Genomic DNA, 22,786 nt, shown 5'->3' with positions numbered 1-22,786 from the left:
CCCATAAGTAAACCCCAGCACCGGAAAAAAATCCCTTTTAGCCTCACTGCCCTCCACATAGCAATAGTGCCCTCTAACTAAGCCTAACAGTAAAAGTAAATAAATTAATACTTACCTTCTCATGATTAACGAAGCAGCTCAGGATAAAGGCCTCTTCCGGCCTGCTGCTTGCGCTGTCAGCAGCACAACACAGGCAAGCGCGATGACATCACTGTATTAGGCCATCCTGCCCTGCAGTTCCAGTGCTTTGTATTCTGCAGCAGGCTTGAAGTGGCATTTGGCCTACTTTGGTGAATAGCAGGGCAGGCAGTCGACCTGCTCCGCCATAGTATTCATAGTATCCGCGGATAAAGTTGAAAGTGGAAGGGCACAGGGGGCATTGTTTAAGAGAGTACTGCTGCTCCCTACTGGACACAAAAAGTGCTAGGGCATCGCCTTGGCACGATAAGACCACTGGTATACTACACTACTTATCTTGTTGCGCAGCATTCCGGGGGATGGAAAGGGTATAGGTTTTTACGATAAGTAGATTTCTAATTTTTAGCACCTGACATTCATTTTTCTTATCTAAACTATAGCATGTTTAAGACTTTTAAGAATTGTAAATGTTTACTCTGAGAAATGTATTTCTTATTTTAATTATTTTCAATTTGACACCAATTTCTCCTGCTGTTTTAGTTCAGTCGATATCTGTTTAACATTTTTACTGCAAGAGATAAGCACTAGTTTGTTCACAGAATAAAAGAAAAAGTGTACACCCTGTATTTATAGGTAAGCGATTATTTTACTGAAATTGACATGAAAGTATAGTATGACTTATACTGACAGATGCATCACAGCTAATAATACAACTACTTGAGGGTTTGTAGATAAAAAAAATGACCATTTTGGGCACATTGAATACTGGACTGTAGAAACCTGTTAGAAATGATCATATTTTTATTGAAGGTAGCTGAATTAAATTATAGTGTACAGAACATAGTATGGTCATCATAACCTATACTTCTTAATCTAAGACGGGAAGATGTGTACTGTGCGCTACTCCTCTCCTATGTTTACTGAGGGCAAGAAATTGTTATTTCATTATATAGTTGAAGAATACAAAGGAATGACACATGCAATAATAATACAGTAATACTGAAATGTCAACTACCAATATATATCAAGGAACTTTAGGGTGACTTCTAATATTCTTTATAATTTACAGTAGGGATACATTATTCCTTATAATATACATTTTATCTGCTGCAGTGCCTCATTTTGAAGAGTAAGGGGAAGATTGCTGTCCACTAGTGGTTAATGAATATGAAACACCCTCATCCTTTTCGAAAAGGATATATTAAGTATTTATTAGGTGGGTATTATGATGTTCTGCAGCAGATGAGGTGTGAATTATGATGTTTTCAGCAACAAGGACACAGTACTGTATAATAATGTGCCAGGCCGGGGAGCACGTGATCCCTCATTCCTGGTGGCGTCGCCTGCATAAGGCATCCGGGGCCCGAGGCGACTGACACATTCAATTGTATCTGCATCCTTAGGACGCAGATACAATTAAATACTTTGGCGGAGCAAGAAGCTAGCTCCCTGTTCTGCCATTCACTAAGGCGCTGGGACAGGATCCCTGTGCAGGCCGGCGCATGACGTCAATGGATCACGCAGGCCTATGCAAGGATCCCATCTCATAGGCTACTGAGGAGGCTGTGGAGCTGCTCTGTTTATCGCGGGAACGGGGCTAGGTAAGTACAAGTTTTTTTTATTTGTTTGGGGGATGTGTGTCGCTATCTACAAGGGGGGCTGTGTGTCACTATTTACAGGGGTTGTGTGGCACGATCTACAAGAGGTGTCTGTGTGGCACTATCTATAAGGATTGGTTGTGTGATACTATCTACAGGTGGCGGGGCTTTGTGGCCTTGTATACAATAATGTGTGTGTGTGTGTGTGTGTGTGTGTGTGTGTGTGTGTGTGGCACTATCTACAAGGGCTTTGTGTGACTTTATCTACAAGGGGGGGTGTGGAACTATCTACGAGGGGGGGTGTGTGGCACTATCTACAAGAGGAGGCTGTTCATTATGTCACCATATAGTCTCAATAGCCTCAGTTATACAATCTATTTTAGTCCGGCACTGACCTCTTTAATTTATTTTCTTTTAATTTATTGTTATGTTAACTACCTTATATATCTATATTGCTTGCAAAATATATAAATTATTTTATGCTGTTACATAAAAAAAAATTGAAAAAAAAAATGACACTTCTTTGATTGGTAGATAAAGAAGCAAACATGGCGAGTGGAAAGGATATGTCGGGAAAAAAAGTTTGGGGGGGCGCCAAAGTGAATCTTTCCCCCTGGGTGCAGCAGAACCTAGCTACATCATTGCAATGGACAGACGTCTTTTACAGGAAGAGATAATTTATGTAGCACCACTCACCTCTGTATAATCGTCAGGTTCTGACATCAGAATATAAAGTTTATACAAATATAATTTACAGACATGTGAAAGCGAAAATTGTGGACTTCGGCCGAAATATAGGTTGAAATACAGGAACAGTACAAAAGAAGTAAAGATGAACATACAGTTTAATGTATTTTTGCTACACAATGTCTCTACCAAGCCTCCTTCTCAGTACACACATAACATAATAGTTCTTGTTTTTTTTTATATCTTCTTAATATATTGGTGGGAACTAAAACAAGCCTGTGTAGCATGGATATGAAGTCTCATGTATAGCATCATAACTACAAGGTCACCGAGACAAGAAATAGCTCACAAATCTAGCAGAAAACACTAAGGCGTGGAAACTGCACGAAGAGAAATAAACTTCGATTCTGCAAATATACAATATATAATACTAATAAAATAAAACCATGATAAAAAAAAAGTGTCAGTGTTCTGTGCATTGTACATACCTGAATGAACTCTGTGATGTGTTGATGCTGCAGCTATACGTCCCCATAGGGTTAAAAGGCAGAGGGTAAGAACCAATACCCATCTGATGAAGCTTTGTATCTCTCTTTTACCCATTCTGAAGAACAAAGCAAAAGAAAAACTGTTACATCATATGCCAATTTAATCACTTAAAGGGGTTTTTCAGTCTTATATAAATAAAGTCATTTACTGTATGAGAAGAAATGCAACTTTCTAGCATACTTTATATTACACTATTTTCTTGGTTGTCAGTAAACAGGAACATTGTTTCTCATATTCATCAATGGAGATACGAACACTTTCTATATACTAATTGTTATGAAATTCATTATATGTATGACATAAGTTGTGGTATATGAAAGGGGATTATAAATATTACTAATCAATATACGTTCAATATATGTACCAATGCAGAGTCTGTCAAATACAGAACTATACCTCCAATGCAAACCTTAATGTATTGGAATTGACATGGGCTATTGCAAATTAAATATAAGAAGGCACAAATAATGAAAATAGATTGTAGTGTAGTATCTAGTCCTAATTCTTGCTTGTGTCTTGCTTGCCAGTCTATCTGATGCCTTCATTACACATCCACTGGCTGTCACAACGCAACAATATCAAGAAATTAACAGGCACAACTCAGAGAGAAATGCCTGCCCTGGTGACCTGTGCTTTCATTAAGCTGGAAGTAACTGGCTATCCTTTCCTCATCCCTGCACAATATCAATAATTGTAGCTTCCCGATTCTGCTGGACTGAACTGTGCCGGAAGGACTTATTAGCAGAAGCCACTGGGATACAAAGTCCTATCTAATGTATTGTTTTTTTATTACCGCGACACACCTGAGACTGTGACAAAATGTTCATGTAACACACAGGGGTAACTTGTAGAGAAAGAGACATGTTGGGAGTTCACAAATCTCAAAGGTAAATCTAGTCCACTTGTGTGGGAGCATATTCAAGCGTTTTGTTCAGATAACAGCAGCTATATCAGCCAATGTAAAGTACAGAAGGACACACAATGTGATCTATTGTTCTGTACTTTCCATGGCAAGGTCTAAACCTTTAAAACAGATTTTACTATTCATTGTAATTTATTAAAAGTAATGCAAATAAATTATGGTGTATTATGAAATGCAGTGCTGTATAAAGTGTTTGCCCCCTTTAACTATTTTTTATATATTTAGATATCTGTCACACTGAATGGTTTCCGATGTTTAAATAAACTATAATATTCGACAAAACCTGTGTAAAGACATTAAACATAAAACATGTTTTAATTACTGCATTGATTTAACCATTAAACTTATACACTGCTGATATCACCAATATGAAAAAGAGTATGTCCCCTTAAAGAAGATCTGTCATGGAGACAGACCATCTAAAATGATGGCATCTATTAGCTATCCTAATAAAACTAAGCAAGCAGGTGCTATTGGGTTATAAATTGCATCTTAATTCCGGCTAATAATCTCAGGGGGAGATCAGAGTTCTGGGGCTGTTCATTCGATGCAACAGCTTTCTAATTCTCTCTGTTACTATGTTTAAAAAAAACATCCTGAAATCTTGTCGTTTTCACATTGGTCACTGTGCCCTCACAATAGGATTAAATTATGAAATGAAAAGGATGAAAAATCGGCCAAATAAATATGCCTTTTATTCGATACAATTAAAAAATAGTCAGGTCAATAATAATTAGCACTCGAACAAAAAAGCACATCATTATACAACTGTCTAGACAGTCAAATGGGGTATAGGGTTGTTTAATAGTCACTCACCAACTTCATGGGGCGTCTGGGGATGAAGCCACAGTATTTTTCCAGAGAGGTACTGTGTAGCATTAGAAACGGGTGAGATAGCAGTGACTTTCCTTATATGCAACCCCCAAACTATTCCTTATACAGCACCCCGAAAAGGGCAACCCTATAAACCCTATAAATCTTTTTCTTTAAAGAACCATCCTACTATGCAATCCAGACACATTTCCACCAACCGATAAGCTATTATCATCAGTGGGATAAAGGTATGGTTTGTTCGGTAAGAAGATAATTGTATAGTTTTGTTGACCATCATCCCAAATAGATTACCAGGGTTGTCCCTTTTGGGGGAAGGTGCTTTATGAGGGATAGTTTTGTGGTTGCATATATACGGAAAGAGCTGTAATTAACTTACAAACTAACCCTCCAATGAAATTGTGATGACTCTGCTTATTGTGTCCCAGTCTATGCAGAAAAACTGACAAGTGAGCTACAGAAAACAGGAAGTGTCAGCCTATTGTGACTGTTTTAGTGGTCAGTGTGAAAACTGCAATATGTTGTGCAAAAAGGGTTTTTTATATATAATAGTCACAAAAAATAAATAAAAAACATGTTTATACTAAAAACCTAATTTAAATAATATTCCTTTATAATTTTTTGATAAAACATTCCCTTTAAGGGCTTGTGCACATGTAACGTATTTGCTTCAGAAAATTTCCATAGCATTTACGCATCAACTAGCAGACAATCTGCTGCGGAAAATCCACACCATTTAATGCGTCTTTTAGTGCGGGTTTTTGTTGCGTTTTTTTGGTGTGTTTTTTTCAAGGGCTGTGTAATGGTGATCTTTCTTCTTCCTGTGATATCATGTCCACCTCCTGTAAGAAATTCCACAGTGTTTCCATAGCAATTTATGCAGTACATTGTAGTTTGCTGCAGAATTGTTGTTCCTCATTGATTTCTGGGAATAAGAACGCAGGAAATCAGTCCACTTTCTGCAGCAATAATGGACATGATGCGGAATTAAAGATGTTTAATTTTTAATGGGACTAGCCCCATTAAAACCCCTGAAGACGCTACGTCTGTAGCGAAACATGTCGGGGGGGGGGGGCTGTTTTGCTTTTAATTTCTTTGTTAGGCTAGCAGTTGTATGGATATTCTAATAGTTACTTGGTGGTAGCACAGCGTTCTGCAGCCGCTGGCTGATGCACCTATACACCCTTTGTACCTATTCGATATATATCTTAGCAACATATCCCGATTCACTGCACTCTGCAAGCTAACATTGGCTACTTTTAATCGTGTGTTGTATGTCCTTTTTTGGAAGTGTTTAATTCAAATCAATAAAAGTTATATTTTAGTTTAATCCTACCCTGGCAAATAGGGTCTTTATTGTGCCTCTGGCATAACAGTATTTCCTTGAATTTTTCATGTGCCCGCCAGTCACTAGGGTCTTTCTAGTCTTTATCATATAGAGAAATGAGACACACATGTATTTGCCACAAGTGCCATATATTACACCATATATCATTCATTGAGGAACAGAACATATAAAGTTTTTAACTGACAGATATTGTACGTGTAAAGAAACAAATCATAAAAGATGCATTTAATATAGTGCTGTACATATGTAGCAAAGCTGATATTGTCATTTGGCACAAGTAATTGTGATAACATCTTGTTTTTATACATAGCACTGTAGCCATTGAGTCATCTTATATCAACAACTTATCATCCTGCACAAATGATACTGTCCAAAAAATGGGGCTAAGTTGAAATGCCAGACACAGTCAATGAACAAGAGTGGCGCTGTTTATGGAAATTAACATATAACCCCCTTACATGATAAGTTCAGTAGTATTTTAATAACTGCAGTGCTTCCGTAAATACCACTCAAAATTGTCTCAGCATTACAATGAATGAAACACTCTGCACCTACCATAGTGTGCAGTATGAATAATAACTACAGTCCATATTATTTTAACCCCTTAATGACCGCCGATAAGCCTTTTTACGGCGGTCATTAGTGGGCTTTATTCTAGAGCGCCGCCATTCTACGTCGCTGCTGTAGAATAAAGTAAACAGAGCAGGGAGCCGTGAAATCTCCCTGCTCTCAGCTGCCAGAGGCAGCTGAGGGCTGGGGGCGTCCCTGCTCTGCCGGGTGAGATCGATATTAGTATCGATCTCACCCGTTTAACCCTTCAGATGCGGTGCACAATAGCGAGCACCGCATCTGAATGGTTTTGGAGAGAGGGAGGGAGCTCCCTCTCATCTCACTGACACCCGGCGATAAAATCGCTGAGTGTCTGTGTCTTCTATGGCAGCCGGGGGTCTAATAAAGACCCCCAGGTCTGCCTGGAGCGAATGCCTGCTAGATCATGCCGCAGGCATGACCTAGCAGATGCCTGTCCGTTTTAAACGGACAGGCAGTAATACACTGCAATACAAAAGAATTGCAGTGTATTATAATAGCGATCGGAGGATAGTGAAGTCCCCTAGTGGGACTAGTAAAAAAAAAGTAAAAAAGTTTAATAAAGTTAATAAAAAAAAAAAAGTGAAACAAAAAAAATGAAAAACCCACTTTTTCCCCTTACAAAATGCTTTACTATTAAAAAAAACTACAATAAAGCAAAAAAGTTACACATATTTGGTATCGCCGCGTCCGTAACAACCCCGACTATAAAGCTGTTACATTATTTAACCCGCACTGTGAACGCCGTAAAAAATAAAATAAAAAACAATGGAAAAATTGCTGTTTTCTGTTAATCCTGACTTTAAAAAAATGTGATAAAAAGTGATCAAAAAGTCGCATCTTCTCTCAAATGGTACCAATAAAAACTGCAAGTCGTCCCGCAAAAAACAAGACCTTATACAGCTATGCCGACGCAAAAATAAAAAAGTTACAGCTCTTCGAATGTGACAATGGAAAAATGTAAAAAATGGCTTGGACATTAGGGCCCAGAATGCAAGCAGGGGGAAGGGGTTAATTTGACTTTATTTATTTTTACTTTGTAAATGAAAATAACAACAGTGGTTTTTATTTTGAAAAACGATCATTTTTTAGCAAGTTTTAAACAATTTTAGATTTATGCTAATTCGTTTCTTAATAGACAACTGGGCGTTTTTTACCTTTTGACCAAGTGGGCATTGTAAAGAGGAGTGTATGAAGCTGACCAATTAGCGACATACACTTCTCTCCATTCATGTCCATTTGTACTCAGCACAGCGTGATCTCACGAGATCACGCTGTGGTGTCACATACTCCCACATTAACTTTACTGAAGTGTCTTGAGAGTGAATCCTCCAGCCAGGACACGATGTCTATTCACACTCCTGACACTTCGGTAAAGTTTTTGTGGGACTCACTCACACATGCTGTCATTGACAGCGTGATCTTGCGAGAATGTGAATAGACATCGCGTCCTGGCTGGAGCATTCACTCTCAAGACACTTCAGTAAAGTTAATGTGGGTGTATGTGACATCACAGCGTGATCTCGTGAGATCACGCTGTCCTGAGTACAAATGGACTTGAATGGAGAGAAGTGTATGACACTGATTGGTCACTGATTGGTCAGCGTCATACACTTCTCTTTACAACGCCCACTTGGACAAAAGGTAAAAAACGCCCAGTTGTCTATTAAGAAACTAATTAGCATAAATCTAAAATTGCTCATAACTTGCTCAAAAATTATCATTTTTCAAAATAAAAACCACTGTTGTTATCTACATTACAGCGCAGATCAGATTATGTAGGAGATAGGGCACTTATAATCTGGTGACAGAGCCTCTTTAACAACAGTTTCTGATAACGACATATCACCATTAATAGCAAGACACTGTTGTTGGTGCCCCCTACCAGTTCACAACCATGCCTACTCACTCAGCGAGGGGGCCAGGATTTTATACACAGCCTGCCACCTCACTTATAGTATGAGAATCTGGATTCCTGGGACAAAAATGTTAAAATCCAATCTAAAACTATATCAATAGGATGCATTTTACTAAACAGAGCACAATCTATAGCATTAACATAAGAAAGAATATTGATACTTACTACCCATTGTATATTATCGGAGGCATGAGTAAACCTTACTGAATGCAATGAGATTCACATGCTATTCTCTGTATCATCCAAACCCTTATCCCTTTTCTCAGTGCTGTTGCTCGTCTTCATGCCTGGTTACCTCCTTGTGCTTTTTACAATGATATTTAGATAACACAGATGCTGTAAATCCAAGAGACTCATGGGAAAGTCTCACATAGCATTTATTTATAAATCATATACAGAATTAGCACATTATTATTCTGATGTAGCAGACGTTATTGAAGCATAATTATAAAGATCACATTAATCCTAGTGTGATGGTACATGTAAATTGCATTGATGTGAGTGTATGCTGGCAAATTAACTTTTGTCACATCCATATATTAATCATCCTTTCCATCCCCCGTTCTTCAGATTCTTTCTGTTATCACTTGAAAAGCTTGATTTATAACCCATGGATACTTCCTGATGAACGTCTTTTACATTTGATTTATTCTTTACATCGCTTTTGGTTACAGATAACCAATTTGTTGTTGGCTATACAGAGTTAAATATTATCATGTTAAATTGTAAAAATGAAAAAATATTCATCTAATTTAGTGGTTTCCAACCTTTGGCTCTTTAGGTTTCGCAAATCGACAACTCTCAGCGTGGCTACTGCCTGGGTATGCTGGTGTTATAGTTGGAGAGGCACTGGTTGGAGATCTCCAAACACTGAACAATTTGATCAAAGGTCTCCAATCTGTGGCTCTTCAGCTGTCACAAAACTACAATTCTCAGCATGGTTTCTCGTAGCATATGCTGGGAGTTGCAGTTGTGCAACAGCTGGTGAGGCCCAAGTTGGAGACCTCTGATCTAATGTTCAGTGGGTTGCTGTGTACATATTCACTAATGATTTTGCAGTAATGCTGGAAGATTATAAAATAATAATCTCACATACCAAAATATATTACAGTAGATGTCCAGTCTTTATATATATATATATATATATATATATATATATATATATATATATATATATATAGTAGATGTCCAGTCTTTATATATATATATATATATTTATATATATATATATATATATATATATATATATATATATATATAAAGCTTAATGAATAGGTAAGCTACTTAATAATAAACTTTATTTCAGTTCCCCACTATTTCGATCTCTGCATTCAACGAATGAAAATTCTACTTCTTTACATTCCGAGACTGAAAACCCTCTCTGGCCTAACCCTGTTCATAGGGTTTGTTACAATGTATCAGGGTAGGCAAGAGCAGTCACAGCATGAAACATACTTATGATTTTGTAATGTTTTTTTTTTATCATAGATTCCCTAGGCTAATATAGTATTTCTTATTATGCAGTATCATGGGAACATTGTGATACATAATGTATGCTCAGATGAAAAATAGTGAATAGTGAATAGTGAAAAATAGTTTATAGATTTCTATACACTTTAACAAAAAATCACTGTAAAGGCTGGAAACTGACATGAACACATTGATCTGCCAAGTTTAACATTCACAGTTAGCACAGTTAGTAAATCACTTTACAATTTTTTTGTCATTACTCAAAAATTGATTTATCAGTTTCAAGATTTGTGCTGCCAATTTAGCACTATCATAGTTGGCAGATCGATTTGCCCATCTTTAATAATAGTTTAAGATTTAAAAACCTATTTTGTCTACGGCAATCTTCCCAAACTTGGCAAACCAATTCCCATATTTCTAACAGAAAATTACAGAATAATGCAAATAACAAAATTTTGAAGCATCTTAAGAAATAATAGGGCTTCATAGAAATTGTCACACTCATTATTACAAAGTAGTGATTGTGATCTCATAATACATATATAGTATAGGCCATCAATACCTGTTTGGTAGGGGCCTGACTCCTGGCACCCCTGCCGATCAGCTGTTTGGAAGGAGCCCTGGAGCTCGTACGAGCGTTGCTTCCCCTTCATTCCTTACTCTTATTGTGAATCGCCGATACACTCACTTGCAGCGGCGATTCACATTATTACAGTCTTCTTCCATTCACTTGAATGGGAGAAGGCAGCAATACTGTCAACCGCCGCTACAAGTGTGTTGGTGATTCACAGTACGAGCAGGTTAAAATGAAGAAGCAGCACTCGTACGAGCACCACAACCCCTTCAATACAGCTGATCAGCCCCTTAGTTCGAACCTAACCTGAGGAAAGGCCATCAATTTCTTAGGACTGGAAAACCCCTTTAAATTATGTATTCTGAAAGGGGAGAACTCCTAATGACCATTCATGATTAGTCATTTTATTGAAATTGTATTCCTGTGAATACATAGCAAACAGATCTTGAAAATAGTGAGGAATTGGGGCGCAAAATATAATGTTAATACAATTGTTAATAGGAAATCTGAAATTTCGGTCATATTAATCATTTACAATTCCTGATGTTTTTAGGATTTGTTTCAGTCTTCACTTGCTGCTGTGTAAAATGAAATTAGAATGGATTTATTTCCTTGCAGTATCCTAATTCATAGAGGAAGGGAGAATAGTGTATGGTATAAATTCTATGTCCTTAACTTCCCAGGTATATAAGCGTTCATTTTAAAAGCTTAAATAAAGCTTTGTTAATTCAATCTTATTTTGTTTTCACGCAAGATCAATTGTCGTGATGTAGTTGTTGTTGTTTTTATTCTGCTTTTGTCATTTTTTTGCAACTGGGACTTTGTTTTAAATAGACCCCAGCGTGTCGTAAGGATTTTGGCAGCTGAAGGAAAACTCATGTTCACACTCATGATACAAATTTATATGCATTATTTGTTTTTCTAAGCTGTTATAGAACAAGTCTTTTATTTTATTTATTTCTTTGTAGGAGATGAAGTGATTATTTCAAGGTCAGCACCAGGAAAGATTCATGAATATACAATCAAGTGGAAATGAGTCTGTTGCTAGAGTCATTCTTAGAAATGCTCATAGAAGTCCTTCCTAGAAATGCTGTAGCAAATCCTTGTCTTGTCTGTACTTGAATGGTACCGGATTATTGGACCCTTTAACTAATGCTTGATCGTAACAGAATTTGTAACAGGCAGGGAATGCAAAATTTAGTTTTTAACTATAACCAACTACAGTAAATACAGCGGGTAAAATATTATGACTGGCCTCTAAAACAGTGGTCTAGCAATCATGGATGCAGACCGTGCCACTGCTGCGGGGTCCATGGTGGTACAGTGAACAAAATAATGTAATGATTCATTTTATAATATACTGTTATAGGGGTAGAAGTTTTCTTACTCACAGATCAAAATGTCCTGCTTCTTATTCTACAATATGAGTTAAATGATAAACCTACAGATTCCAATGAGTTCAGAATTAGCTGTGTAAATATATATGCAGAAAGCTCCCCTAGTGGTGGTTGCAGGTGACAGAATTTTATCATTTAACTCTAAACAGCGGATTTTGAGCTCTGTGTAAGAAAAAGGGAGCTGCAGCCCCTATAAAGATATATTATGAAATTAATCAGCACAGAATTTTACTATACAGAATTTTACAGTAAAACTACCTAGTATTATTAAGCATACTCTAGACCAGGGGTCTCAAACTCGTCCGGGTAAATGGGCCACACATAGAAAAGAGTTGACGGGCCACATTACTTTCTAATTTGATACAGTGCAAAATGTGATTTGAACTATTATAACAATACTACATTACTAAATAACAGCACTAGGTTTAAACTTACTGAAAATTTGCGAGTTTACTCCACGTGCTTATTTTAACAATCCAGTTTACCAGTTTAAGTGTCACTAAATGCAGTCTGGCTGCTCAGTTGGCAGTGTTTGGCAGACACAAGAATGTAAAGATTGGGCAGCCCCTTTTTAGATAGTGCCACAGTGTCCTCTGTAGATAATGTCACACCCCCTTAGAGAATGTCACAGTGCACTCCGCAGATAATGCCACACTGCCCTCTGTAGATAATGCCACAGTGCCCTCCCTAGATAATGCCACAATGTCCTCTGTAGATAATGCCACAGTGCCCTCTGTAGATAATGTCACAGTGCCCTCTGTAGATAATGCCACAGTGCCCTTGGTAGATATTGCCACAGTGCCCTCTGTAGATAATGTCACAGTGCCCTCTGTAGATAATGCCACAGTGCCCTCAGTAGATATTGCCACAGTGTCCTCTGTATATAGTGCCACACCCCGTAGATAATGCCATAGTGTCCTCTGTAGATAGTGCCACACCCCCATAAATAATGCCACAGTGCCCTCTGTAGAAAATGCCACACCCCCGTAGATAATGCCACAGTGCCCTCCATAGATAATGCCACAGTGCCCTTCATAGATAATGCCACAGTGCCCTCTGTAGATAATGCCACAGTGCCCTCCCTAGATAATGCCACAGTGCCCTCTGTAGATAATGCCACAGTACCATCTGTAGATAATGCCACAATTCCCTCAGTAGATGGTGCCACAATGCCTTCTGTAGATTGTGCCACAGTGCCCTCTGTAGATAGCGTGAAAGGAAAAACAAGGGGAGAAGAGGACTAACGACACTCCTCTAAGGTAATACTGTTTGATGTGAAAATGAATAGAACAATGCACGGTGAGCTCTTAGACTCACCTGGTGTTGTTGTGCAAGAATAGGCACAACACTACTGCTTTGCATCAATGAAAAACGATCTTTCTTATAGATGCCAGCTGCCACCCACTGCTATCCCACATGCGAAGTCCACATTGCCCAGGGAGAAGGACTCGAGTAGAAGGAAGAAAAATGTAGCTTTCGGGACACGGCGCCAGGCAGGTGATTATTGAAGTGTAGTCTAAATGTCTTCTTCAGTATACATCTTTATTAACACACTACGCGTTTCAGGACCGAGCAGGTCACTTCAATAGGCTTATACACGGTACAGAAGATGTGACATTCTAAATGTTATATGGCAATTGTGTATCTTTCGATACCTGTCAGGTATTGATTGCCATATAACATTTAGTTCCTATAATTGTGATGCATGTTGCCACTTCATTACGTTGTGGCCATTATACTGAAAACTGATGTCAGCTAATTGAAATCCTCACTCCTCCCATTTTTTCAATTTGAATTAAGTGCAACTGTTAGTCGTTAAAAACGTACCTTTTTTTCCCGGTCTTTTTGTATGGATATAAGGATGTCACATTTTCTGTACCGTGTATAAGCCTGATGAAGGAACCTGTTCGGTCCTGAAACGCGTAGTGTGTTAATAAAGATTTATACTGAAGAAGACATTTAGACTTCACTTCAATAATCAGCTGCCTGGCGCCGTGTCCCGAAAGCTAAGTTTTTCTTCCTTCTACTCGACTCTGTAGATAGTGCCACTGTGCCCTCGGTAGAGAGTGCCACAATGCCCGTTGTAGACAGTGCCACACACACCCACATGTAGATCGTGCCACACACCCCGCTCTGGCCAGGGATTCCTCTGCTGGAGAAGCCCCTGAAGTAACTGTCCATATATGGGGAGTGATGTCAGGGGATCCTCCTAGACCGGATTACCTGGCCACAGTGCTCTGGCCAGGGATTCCTCTGCTGGGGGTGCCCCAGAAGTCAATGTCCATATATGGGCAGTGATGTTAGGGGATCATCCTGGACCAGATTGCCCGCCCGAGCTTTGCCGATGCTCGGGCCAGGAATTCCTCTGCTGGAGGAGCCCCTCAAGTCACTATCCATATATGGACAGTGACTTGAGGGGCTCCACAAAGAGAAGAATCCCTTCTTCTGCCTGAGTGTCGACAAAGGGAGCCCCAATGGTGCTAACTACAGTAAGGGGGGGGTGTAGCGCTGTCAACAGGGTGGGGTGTTCAGGGCACTATCTACAGGGGGGTTGCACTTTCTAAGGAGGCTGTGTGGCCATTGCTGACCTACCACCAACAATCCAGCAGAAAGGGGCTGCACTCCTTTATAACGTCATGAAAGAGCGCCGACTCACTCCTCCTTCAGCCTGCTCTCCTTTCTCGAGGAAGCTTCGATGCCCCGCGGGCCGCAAAAGACAGCCTCAGGAGATGCATGCGGCCAGCGGGCCATGTGTTTGAGACCCTTGCTCTAGACCATTGCAATTCAGGATTAACAGAAACGCCAGAACGTTCAGTGTTCTAGTGGCCATCATATTTAAGGATCAGCAATTCTCATTTTCACCAAATTTCAGCACTTCCATAAGGAAAGAGCAGTTTCCCCCACACATTGTTCTTTTATACTGTATATTCAGAATCCTGAGCTGGTGCATATTGTACAATATTATTGTCAGGTGTACTGCAATTTTATAACTTCACCATGGTTCTTCTGGTCCTGGATCTGGGTCATACAAAGTGACAAGCTATGGACTTAAAATAATTGTTCTTCCACCTTTCTCATATTAAAGTCTATAGAAAGTGTGGCTTCTAGCAGGACACATGGTCCACATGGTCCACCTATTGCATCCATATATACAGTTTTTGCGTGAATATTCTCATTAAAAGTGAAGGAAATATCCTCAAATGGTTTGCATCTTCTCATAAATGGAATAAACATTCTGATCATGGTGTGATTAAAAAATAACTAAAGATGACAGGTACCGTAAGTAAAAAGTCAAATTTCTTAGATCATTTTCTCCCTCTACACACAAATTATAATTTAGTCTCCAACAGTTCCAAAGCATCCAGAATTATATTCTTATATTTCGATCATGGAAATTGAAGACTTTCGGGCAGTTGGGTTTGCAATTTGGAGCTTTTATAGGCAGAGTGCACTAACCATTCTAGCAACTTGCCACTTCTTGAAGGTCCAGACCATTTAGAGTTGCCCTGAGCCCACCACATTGAAACTATAATATATATTTTTATGGGTGTCCTTTTTCCTTATACAAGATCTGAATCTCCTACTTCCCGCCATGAGGTTAAATGAAAACTATAATATAATTATTGTCAAAATGTTTGCCAGTTTCCAACATGATGACTATGCCGCAATTGAATCATGTCAAGTGGCTGCATTGTTCAAGAGCTTTACTGATGTTTGCTGTAGTGACATTTTATTTCAATTTCCTGTCATAAGACAGGCATAGGACACTATGTGGCATAACATTGCAATGGTTATAGGGGACCATCGAGGAATTTTGAGGGTATTATTATATGTAATTTTTTTCTCGTTTCTGCAGGTTATTGGAATACTGGCCATTGTTAAATAAAAAAAGCTTCAAGAAAAGTAAAAAATAATAAAATCAAGAATCTCGTGTGGTAAGGGGCCCATCACCCTAATTGACACCTTTCCAAAACAGAAACCTGATTGTAGGTGCATATTGTAGGTGCAATGGTGATATTTATTATAGTCATTTTATATAACACTTGTTAAGACAGGAAACCTTCAGCACTAGTCAAGTAAAGTCTTTAAAATTGAGGCACTCATATACCCTAAATGGACAAAAGTATTGGGACAAACCCCTTAATCATTGAATTCAGGTGTTTCATTTATACCCATTGCCACAGATGTATAAAATCAAGCACCTAACCATGCATTCTGCCTTCATAAACATTTGTGAAAGAATGGATTGTTCTAAATTGCTCACTGAATTCCAGCGTGGAACTGTAAGGCCGAATTCAGACGATCATAGTTTACGTCTGTGTGACGGCCACTAAAACAATCGACGTCACCAGGACGCATGTATTTCAAAGGGGCTGTTTACACGGCCGTTGTTTTATTGGACTGTGGGAAGGGTCAGTTGAAAAATAGAACATGTCCTATTTTCGTCCTTTTTCACAGATCACTCCATAGACTCAAGTCTATGGGGATCCGTGAAAACGGGTCCCGCATGTGTGCAACTCGGATGTGATAAAAGTCTGTTAGTCACATCCGAGTTTGCACTTGTTCGTGTGAATCTGGCCTTAGTCTAAAGTGAATTTTATACATATACATCAAGGAGCAAAATTGTATAGCTTTTTGGACATTACTTTTGAAGTATGCATATGATCAGCAATTTTCCCTTTATTTTCAAGGCTGTAGTTACCTTCAATCATGCAAAACAGCATAAGGGAAAACTGCTTATAAAAGAGCTTTCCTTTGCACTCCCTCTGATATATCCTTTCTTCTATAAATGATTCATCTGTAACTTAATGCAATAAACATCTGTAATCCGAGCGCTTCTTTCATATATATTTATATTTGGCACGCTCACCAGGGACAGTTCTAGTTTGTAGAACTTAGTCCTGCTGCATTTTTTTTAATACCATATTTATTAAATTACTTTTTTAACTTAAATTAACAGAGAGAGTAGTCTCATGAGTTTAATTTATTGTGCAAAGAAGTCAAAGAAGCTGCTCAATGCATAAAGGATTTGGTGTGTATATGAAAGTGATGGAAATGGATAGTGTTTGTTGCTTTCTGGCAATTAAAAATGGAATAACATTCCATGATCTGAGATCTGAAGAAGTTTTAGCTTGTGTGTAACTTTTTATATAAATAAAAAATCTGTAGGCATTTGGATTAAGAACGTATGCACAATATACTGAAGAGAGCGCTCAGATATGATCAAAAGACTGACCGTGCCTGATGGATATATATAATGCATTACTGTGTCATTAAGGAATTAATAGCAGGAACCCATGGAGCCCCATAGCAAAACGTAGAATGGGGCCCCACTCCATCACAACCATTTTCAACTGCAGGTAAGTCCAATACATGAAATGTTAATGATTTTATTATAATTTTTTCTGTTCTTGGTCTGTCAGAGATCTGCATCCAATTTTGCACTGCCTATTTCTATATACCCTTCCATTATCCACTGTGATCATGACAGCACATCATCTATGAGTGGAGTTGGCCCCCTTGGCTTGTAGGCACTTTAGCAGTTTATATGCCTGCTATTCTAGTAGTTACACGCATGGACAGATGCAAAAGATACAAAACACATTTATTTGCATTTTTAATCAGTTCAGTCAGTATTTGTTTGTTTTTACAGTTTTAAAAACCTCAGAAAATTATAAATCAAGCCATTCACCTTTAGAACCGCATTTCCGCAAGTTTATTCCCAGAATACAATAGAACCAAGGAACAGAGCAAAAGTTCAAAATAACTAGAGCAGGTGGTTGCTTGTTGCAATAAGTGGCCTAAGCCTTGTTCACACAGTGCAGATTTGCTGCAGATTTTATATGCATTTTTTAAGCCAAAAACAGTATTGCATTCAGGAGAGCAGACTTATAAGGCTTTCCTTTATACATTTCTTCTTTTAAGGATCTGTTCCTGGTTTTGGCTAAATGCATGCAAAATCTGCAGCAAATCTGCCTTGTGTGTACAAGGCCTTATAAATTTTGACGACTAAAAGGTTGTGTGATGCAGGAATCTGCAAGCAAAGTGCCACAAGTGATATGTCTTTGAGGTAGCAATTTGCCATAAGGTTTACAGGGTCAGAAGTCCTTTACAAATGGTGCACTAACAAAACTAAAGAGTGGATTAATTTGATTGGCCAGACTAGGCAGAAGCCGTGTAATGTACCTGTTTCACATGGCTTCCCAGACTGTAGCATCCTCTGAATATAAAGCCCAGAGTGGCAGTACCATTCTGTGGTTATGATGGCCTTCTATCACATAAATTAAAAAAACTTGCACTGGGTAATTGATAGATTCACATTTAACAAGGTCCACGCTGCAGGATTGGAAAATGGCTAATGTATTATTTTTTTTTAAAGTGTCAAAAGGTTGAACCTGGTAACTATCCACCAGTAAGCCTGACTTCTGCTGTGTGTAAAATATTTGAAGCTATTTTGAGGGATGAAATACAAGGTTATTTGATAAAAAAAATTCTAATAACTGATAACCAGCATGAATTCATTAAAAACTTGACATGCTAAATCGAAAAAAATCTTGTTGTAATGCTGCATTTGATATATTTGGATTCACCAAAAGCATTTGACACTATAAATCCCAACCACAATCTATGGGTAAAAAAAATTCAAACTCAAAATGGGCTAGAGTTAGCGGTGGTCCTCTACAAGGTTATTTATTATCGGTTATTTTTTATATTTTTATTAATGACCTTGTGAACAAAATGGAAATAAATTGTCAGTATTTTCTGACGATGAGACAAAACTTTGTGAAATACATAAAACTCAGCTTGTCAAATAGACATAGGCTGCGGGCATCAAAGACACACTGCGCGGGCACAGGGGTTATTTTAAAAGGTGAGCGTAATACCTTTTGTTGTTTTAAGCTACTTGGTTCCTCCTGTCTTGTCTATTAATGCTCTGACAACCATCTCAAGGGCACATTCAGGCGTGGCAGAATTGCTGTTGAATTCCGCTGCGGAAGGTCCGCAGTGGAAATCTGTAGCCGCCATTTTTTTCATAGGTTTCTATACATTTTTAGGAAAGTTAGTTCAGATGTTGCGGAAAACAACTGTTTGGAAATTAGGCGGCGGTGCAGAATTTTCCATTCCACATTCTGTTGCAGAGAAGCAGCGGAATTTCACTGCCGATTTCAGCCTTTGCCATGCAAAAACTGAAATCTGCGGTAAGTCCGCTGTGATATCCGCAACGTCTGAATTACTTGTCAAATATGAATATGTTGCTGCAGATTCGTTGCGAATTTGCAGCAACATTTGGAGCCGAAAGATTCTGCCACGTCTGAACATGCCCTAAGGGGTTCTTCAGAGCCAATCAGACAGGTCATAAAAGTAAAATTGATGCAGGGGCGGCACAATCTCACTTGGGGTATCAGAATGTTGCCCCCCACACACTGTCCCTCCACCTCCATCCCATGTGCAGTTCTTAATGTAAGGCCCACTGGTGATCCTACCACACTATGCACTGCTGCCAAACTTAAGGACTCATGCACACGACCATAACGCCGGGATCCCACGGGAGTGACACACTGCATAAAAACAACGCAGTGTATCCAACCTGGAACCCGCAGGACTTTCCGTTTGAAAAATCGCACAACATTGTGGTGCGATTTTTCAGACGGAAATTCCGCTGCGTAATTAAGCGCACATACTTACCTTCTCCTTCCTCTGACATCCGCTCCGGCCCCCCTGGATGACGTTTCAGGCAATGTGACGCTGCAGCAGTCACATGGCCTTCAGTATTTCTGAATTCAATTGGGAGAACCTGCAGCACAAAATCAATGAAAACGCAGTATAAAATGACATGCTGCGGAATGAAATTCCACACCGCGGGTCAATTTATTAATATTCACGCTGCATTTTTTTCCCGCAGCGTGGGCATGAGATTTACTAAATCTCATCCACTTTGCTGCTACTGTAAACGCTGTGGAATTTCTGAACAGAATTCCGTTGTGGATATTCCGCAGAGTTTACGCTACGAGGGAACCCGGCCTAAGGGTTTTTACAGTCTGCAAATACCGTTCCGACGGTTACGGATGCATACATAGTCATCTGCAATTGTGGAAGTGCCCATAGACTTCTATGCTTCTAAGTCATCGAATTGCGAACAAGAAAAGAACATGTTCTATGTTTTGCAGATCATTGTTATGGCCCGAACACACGTTTGCAAATATACGTAAAGGTGTCCGTGGCCTTTATAAATTAATGGGTCCGAAATTTCATCCGTAAATACGCATTCTTAATTACAGATGAAAACTGTGGTCGTGTGCATGGGACCTTACACGCAAGTCCTAAATGGTTACATTAGGTTCCTGTAAATAAAAAGTTTATTCCATGTACCCTGACAAATTAAAGGCAGAGCAACAAGTTTTTTTTATTTTCTTATTTTTTGAAATCCATAAATTGTGCCATCCAATTAATGACTCCCTACTCTGCTGACTCTGCCTACCCCTTGGCCTGAACCTGGGTGGCAGTCACAATACGTCCCAGTACAGGATTCACCTCGAGAGAGACCATAGGGGTCCTAGCTTTAACATCTCTATTGATTTGATTTTTACTACATGTCTGACAGACATGTCATAAAGTTTGTAGTCAGTACTAGGGATGCACAATGCATCTAAACTTTGATACTGTTTCGATACCGTGCAACCCCAAACGGTTCGATACCGTTATTTGATGTATTTCGATACTAAGCTGTGCACAGCTTAGCATTGTAACACATGAATGAATGAGAGTGGGGCTGTGGCTGTGTAATAGTCATTGCCCCGCTCCTGAGTCCTGAAAGTGCACGCCGTCAGGATGATGCGACGCGGCCATCAATGCACTAATAAGCGACGACACTGAAGACAGAACATGGCGGGCACACTGCAAAACATCCCCGTGTTCTGTCTTCAGTGCCTGCGCTCATTAGTGAAGCGCCGGCCGCATCACCTTATGCTGACCGCTCGCGCACTTAATGTCAGGAGTGGGGCAATGACTGTGTTACACAGCCGCAGTCCCGCTCTATAACAGCGTAGATCAGAGAAACCTCTCATTTCAGCAGCTATTCCCTGAATGCTGCGATCACAGCTGACTGCAGCATTCAGGGGAAAATGAGAAGGGGGGGATGCCCTTTGGATCACGTCACAGGCAATTCCTGAGACGCGATTGAGGGACATACCATATATAGGCAGACAGCCCAGGGTCCATTGAAGGACCCCAGGGCTGTCTTATCATATTTCCTGTTGATAGGGCATATTTAGGTATGTCCTAACAACTGCCTGTGTACTATCCGTACACAGGCTAATGTACTGTAATATAGATATATACCAGTGCATTAAAGTTTAAAAAGTAAAGACATAAAGTAATATTCAATTAAAAAAATACACATACACCTTTTTTACAATAAAAATTTAAATAAGTCTCAATGCATAAAATATACACATATTCAGTATTGGCGCGGCCGTAATAACCTGGACAACAATTTTTTGCATCATTTATGATGTGTACACTGCCTCACATTAATAGTAATTAACCCCATCATGTACCTTACACATGAACCCATTATGACTGAGAAACATGATGGGGTTAATTACTATTACTGTGAGGCACATTCAAAATTTATCACACCACGTGCCTCACATCAGAAAATGGAAGAACTTTTTTTTTTATATTATTACTGTTAGCAAAGTTCCGTTTTGGTATCAAAATCGCAATACTACACAAAGTATCGGTATCGAAGTCCAAATTCTGGTATCGCGACAACCCTAATCAGTACATCCATTTAGTGCTGACATTGAATTTATAACTTCTTGAAACTTGGATGAGAGAGTGCAATATTATTGCAAATCTACTTTTAGTTACAGAAACGCAGAAGGGGGGGGGGGGGGCAATTATTATCAATCATCACAAAGTCCTGACTATAAGTAAGCATTGAACAGGGAGTCAATAGGGTAAATTAATCAAAACTATCTAGCAAAAAGTCGGGTTTTGTTGCCCATAGCAACCAATCACGATGCAGCTTTCTTTTTTTTCAGATCTGTTTACAAAATTAATGCTGAGCTCTGATTGGTTGCTATGGGCAACAAGGGCAGTTTTTCTGTTTTGACAATTTTGATAAACTAAATATACAAGTCCGGCAGTGAGCCGCAACATAACTATGTGCATGATTCGTAATAGATATCTTACAAACTTTACCAAAGTAATCTCCTCACTTATCTCAATGATATATTAGATCAATTTCACTGGATGTCCCCTTTAAGGATTGATAATACATTATACAAGCTCCACTGACAGTCATTCTTGTGTGTTAGTATTTTTTATCCCGATCTTGTGTTGCCTGTTCTCCTGCAGAACTAAAACCTTGAATATATTGCACCTTCATATGCCAAGTATATCTGCGGAACCAAACACAGATCAGATATTCTTTCCTAGGTGAATCCCCGGTATGCTGATCATGTGGTTTAACTTTCAATGGAAGCTAATCAGTAACCAAGGGCCAAGGGGAATGCAGTGTGCAAGTAGGAGGCTGCGCTCCCTCTAACAAGGAATTATTTCCCCCTGGTGGCATGAAAGCAAACTTGCGTCTTTCATGTAGTACATCTATCTGACAGAGAGTTCGATGTTTTCGCCTTGACATACTTTACAGACTCCTCTCTGAAATATTAGATTAATCTGGCCGTTTCTATCATCACAATGCTTTAGACTATTTTACGGTTATATCAAACAGATATTGCAGCATGCCACGACCCTGTGCA

General features: G+C 39.1%; 1 protein-coding gene across 1 annotated transcript in view; it reads right to left on the bottom strand.

Moving 5' to 3' along the window:
* Positions 1–22,786, bottom strand: part of TAFA3 (TAFA chemokine like family member 3) — a 408,856-nt gene that overhangs the window by 251,885 nt on the left and 134,185 nt on the right. The window contains exon 2 of the mRNA XM_075853849.1: positions 2,912–3,027. Coding sequence (XP_075709964.1) covers positions 2,912–3,026 — 115 coding nt within the window. The 5' untranslated portion in view covers position 3,027. The remainder of the gene's footprint in view (positions 1–2,911; positions 3,028–22,786) is intronic.

The sequence above is a fragment of the Rhinoderma darwinii genome, chromosome 2, assembly GCF_050947455.1.
Source record: "Rhinoderma darwinii isolate aRhiDar2 chromosome 2, aRhiDar2.hap1, whole genome shotgun sequence".
In the NCBI taxonomy this organism is placed as follows: Eukaryota; Metazoa; Chordata; class Amphibia; order Anura; family Rhinodermatidae; genus Rhinoderma; species Rhinoderma darwinii.
This window is presented reverse-complemented; position numbering and strand designations above follow the sequence as displayed.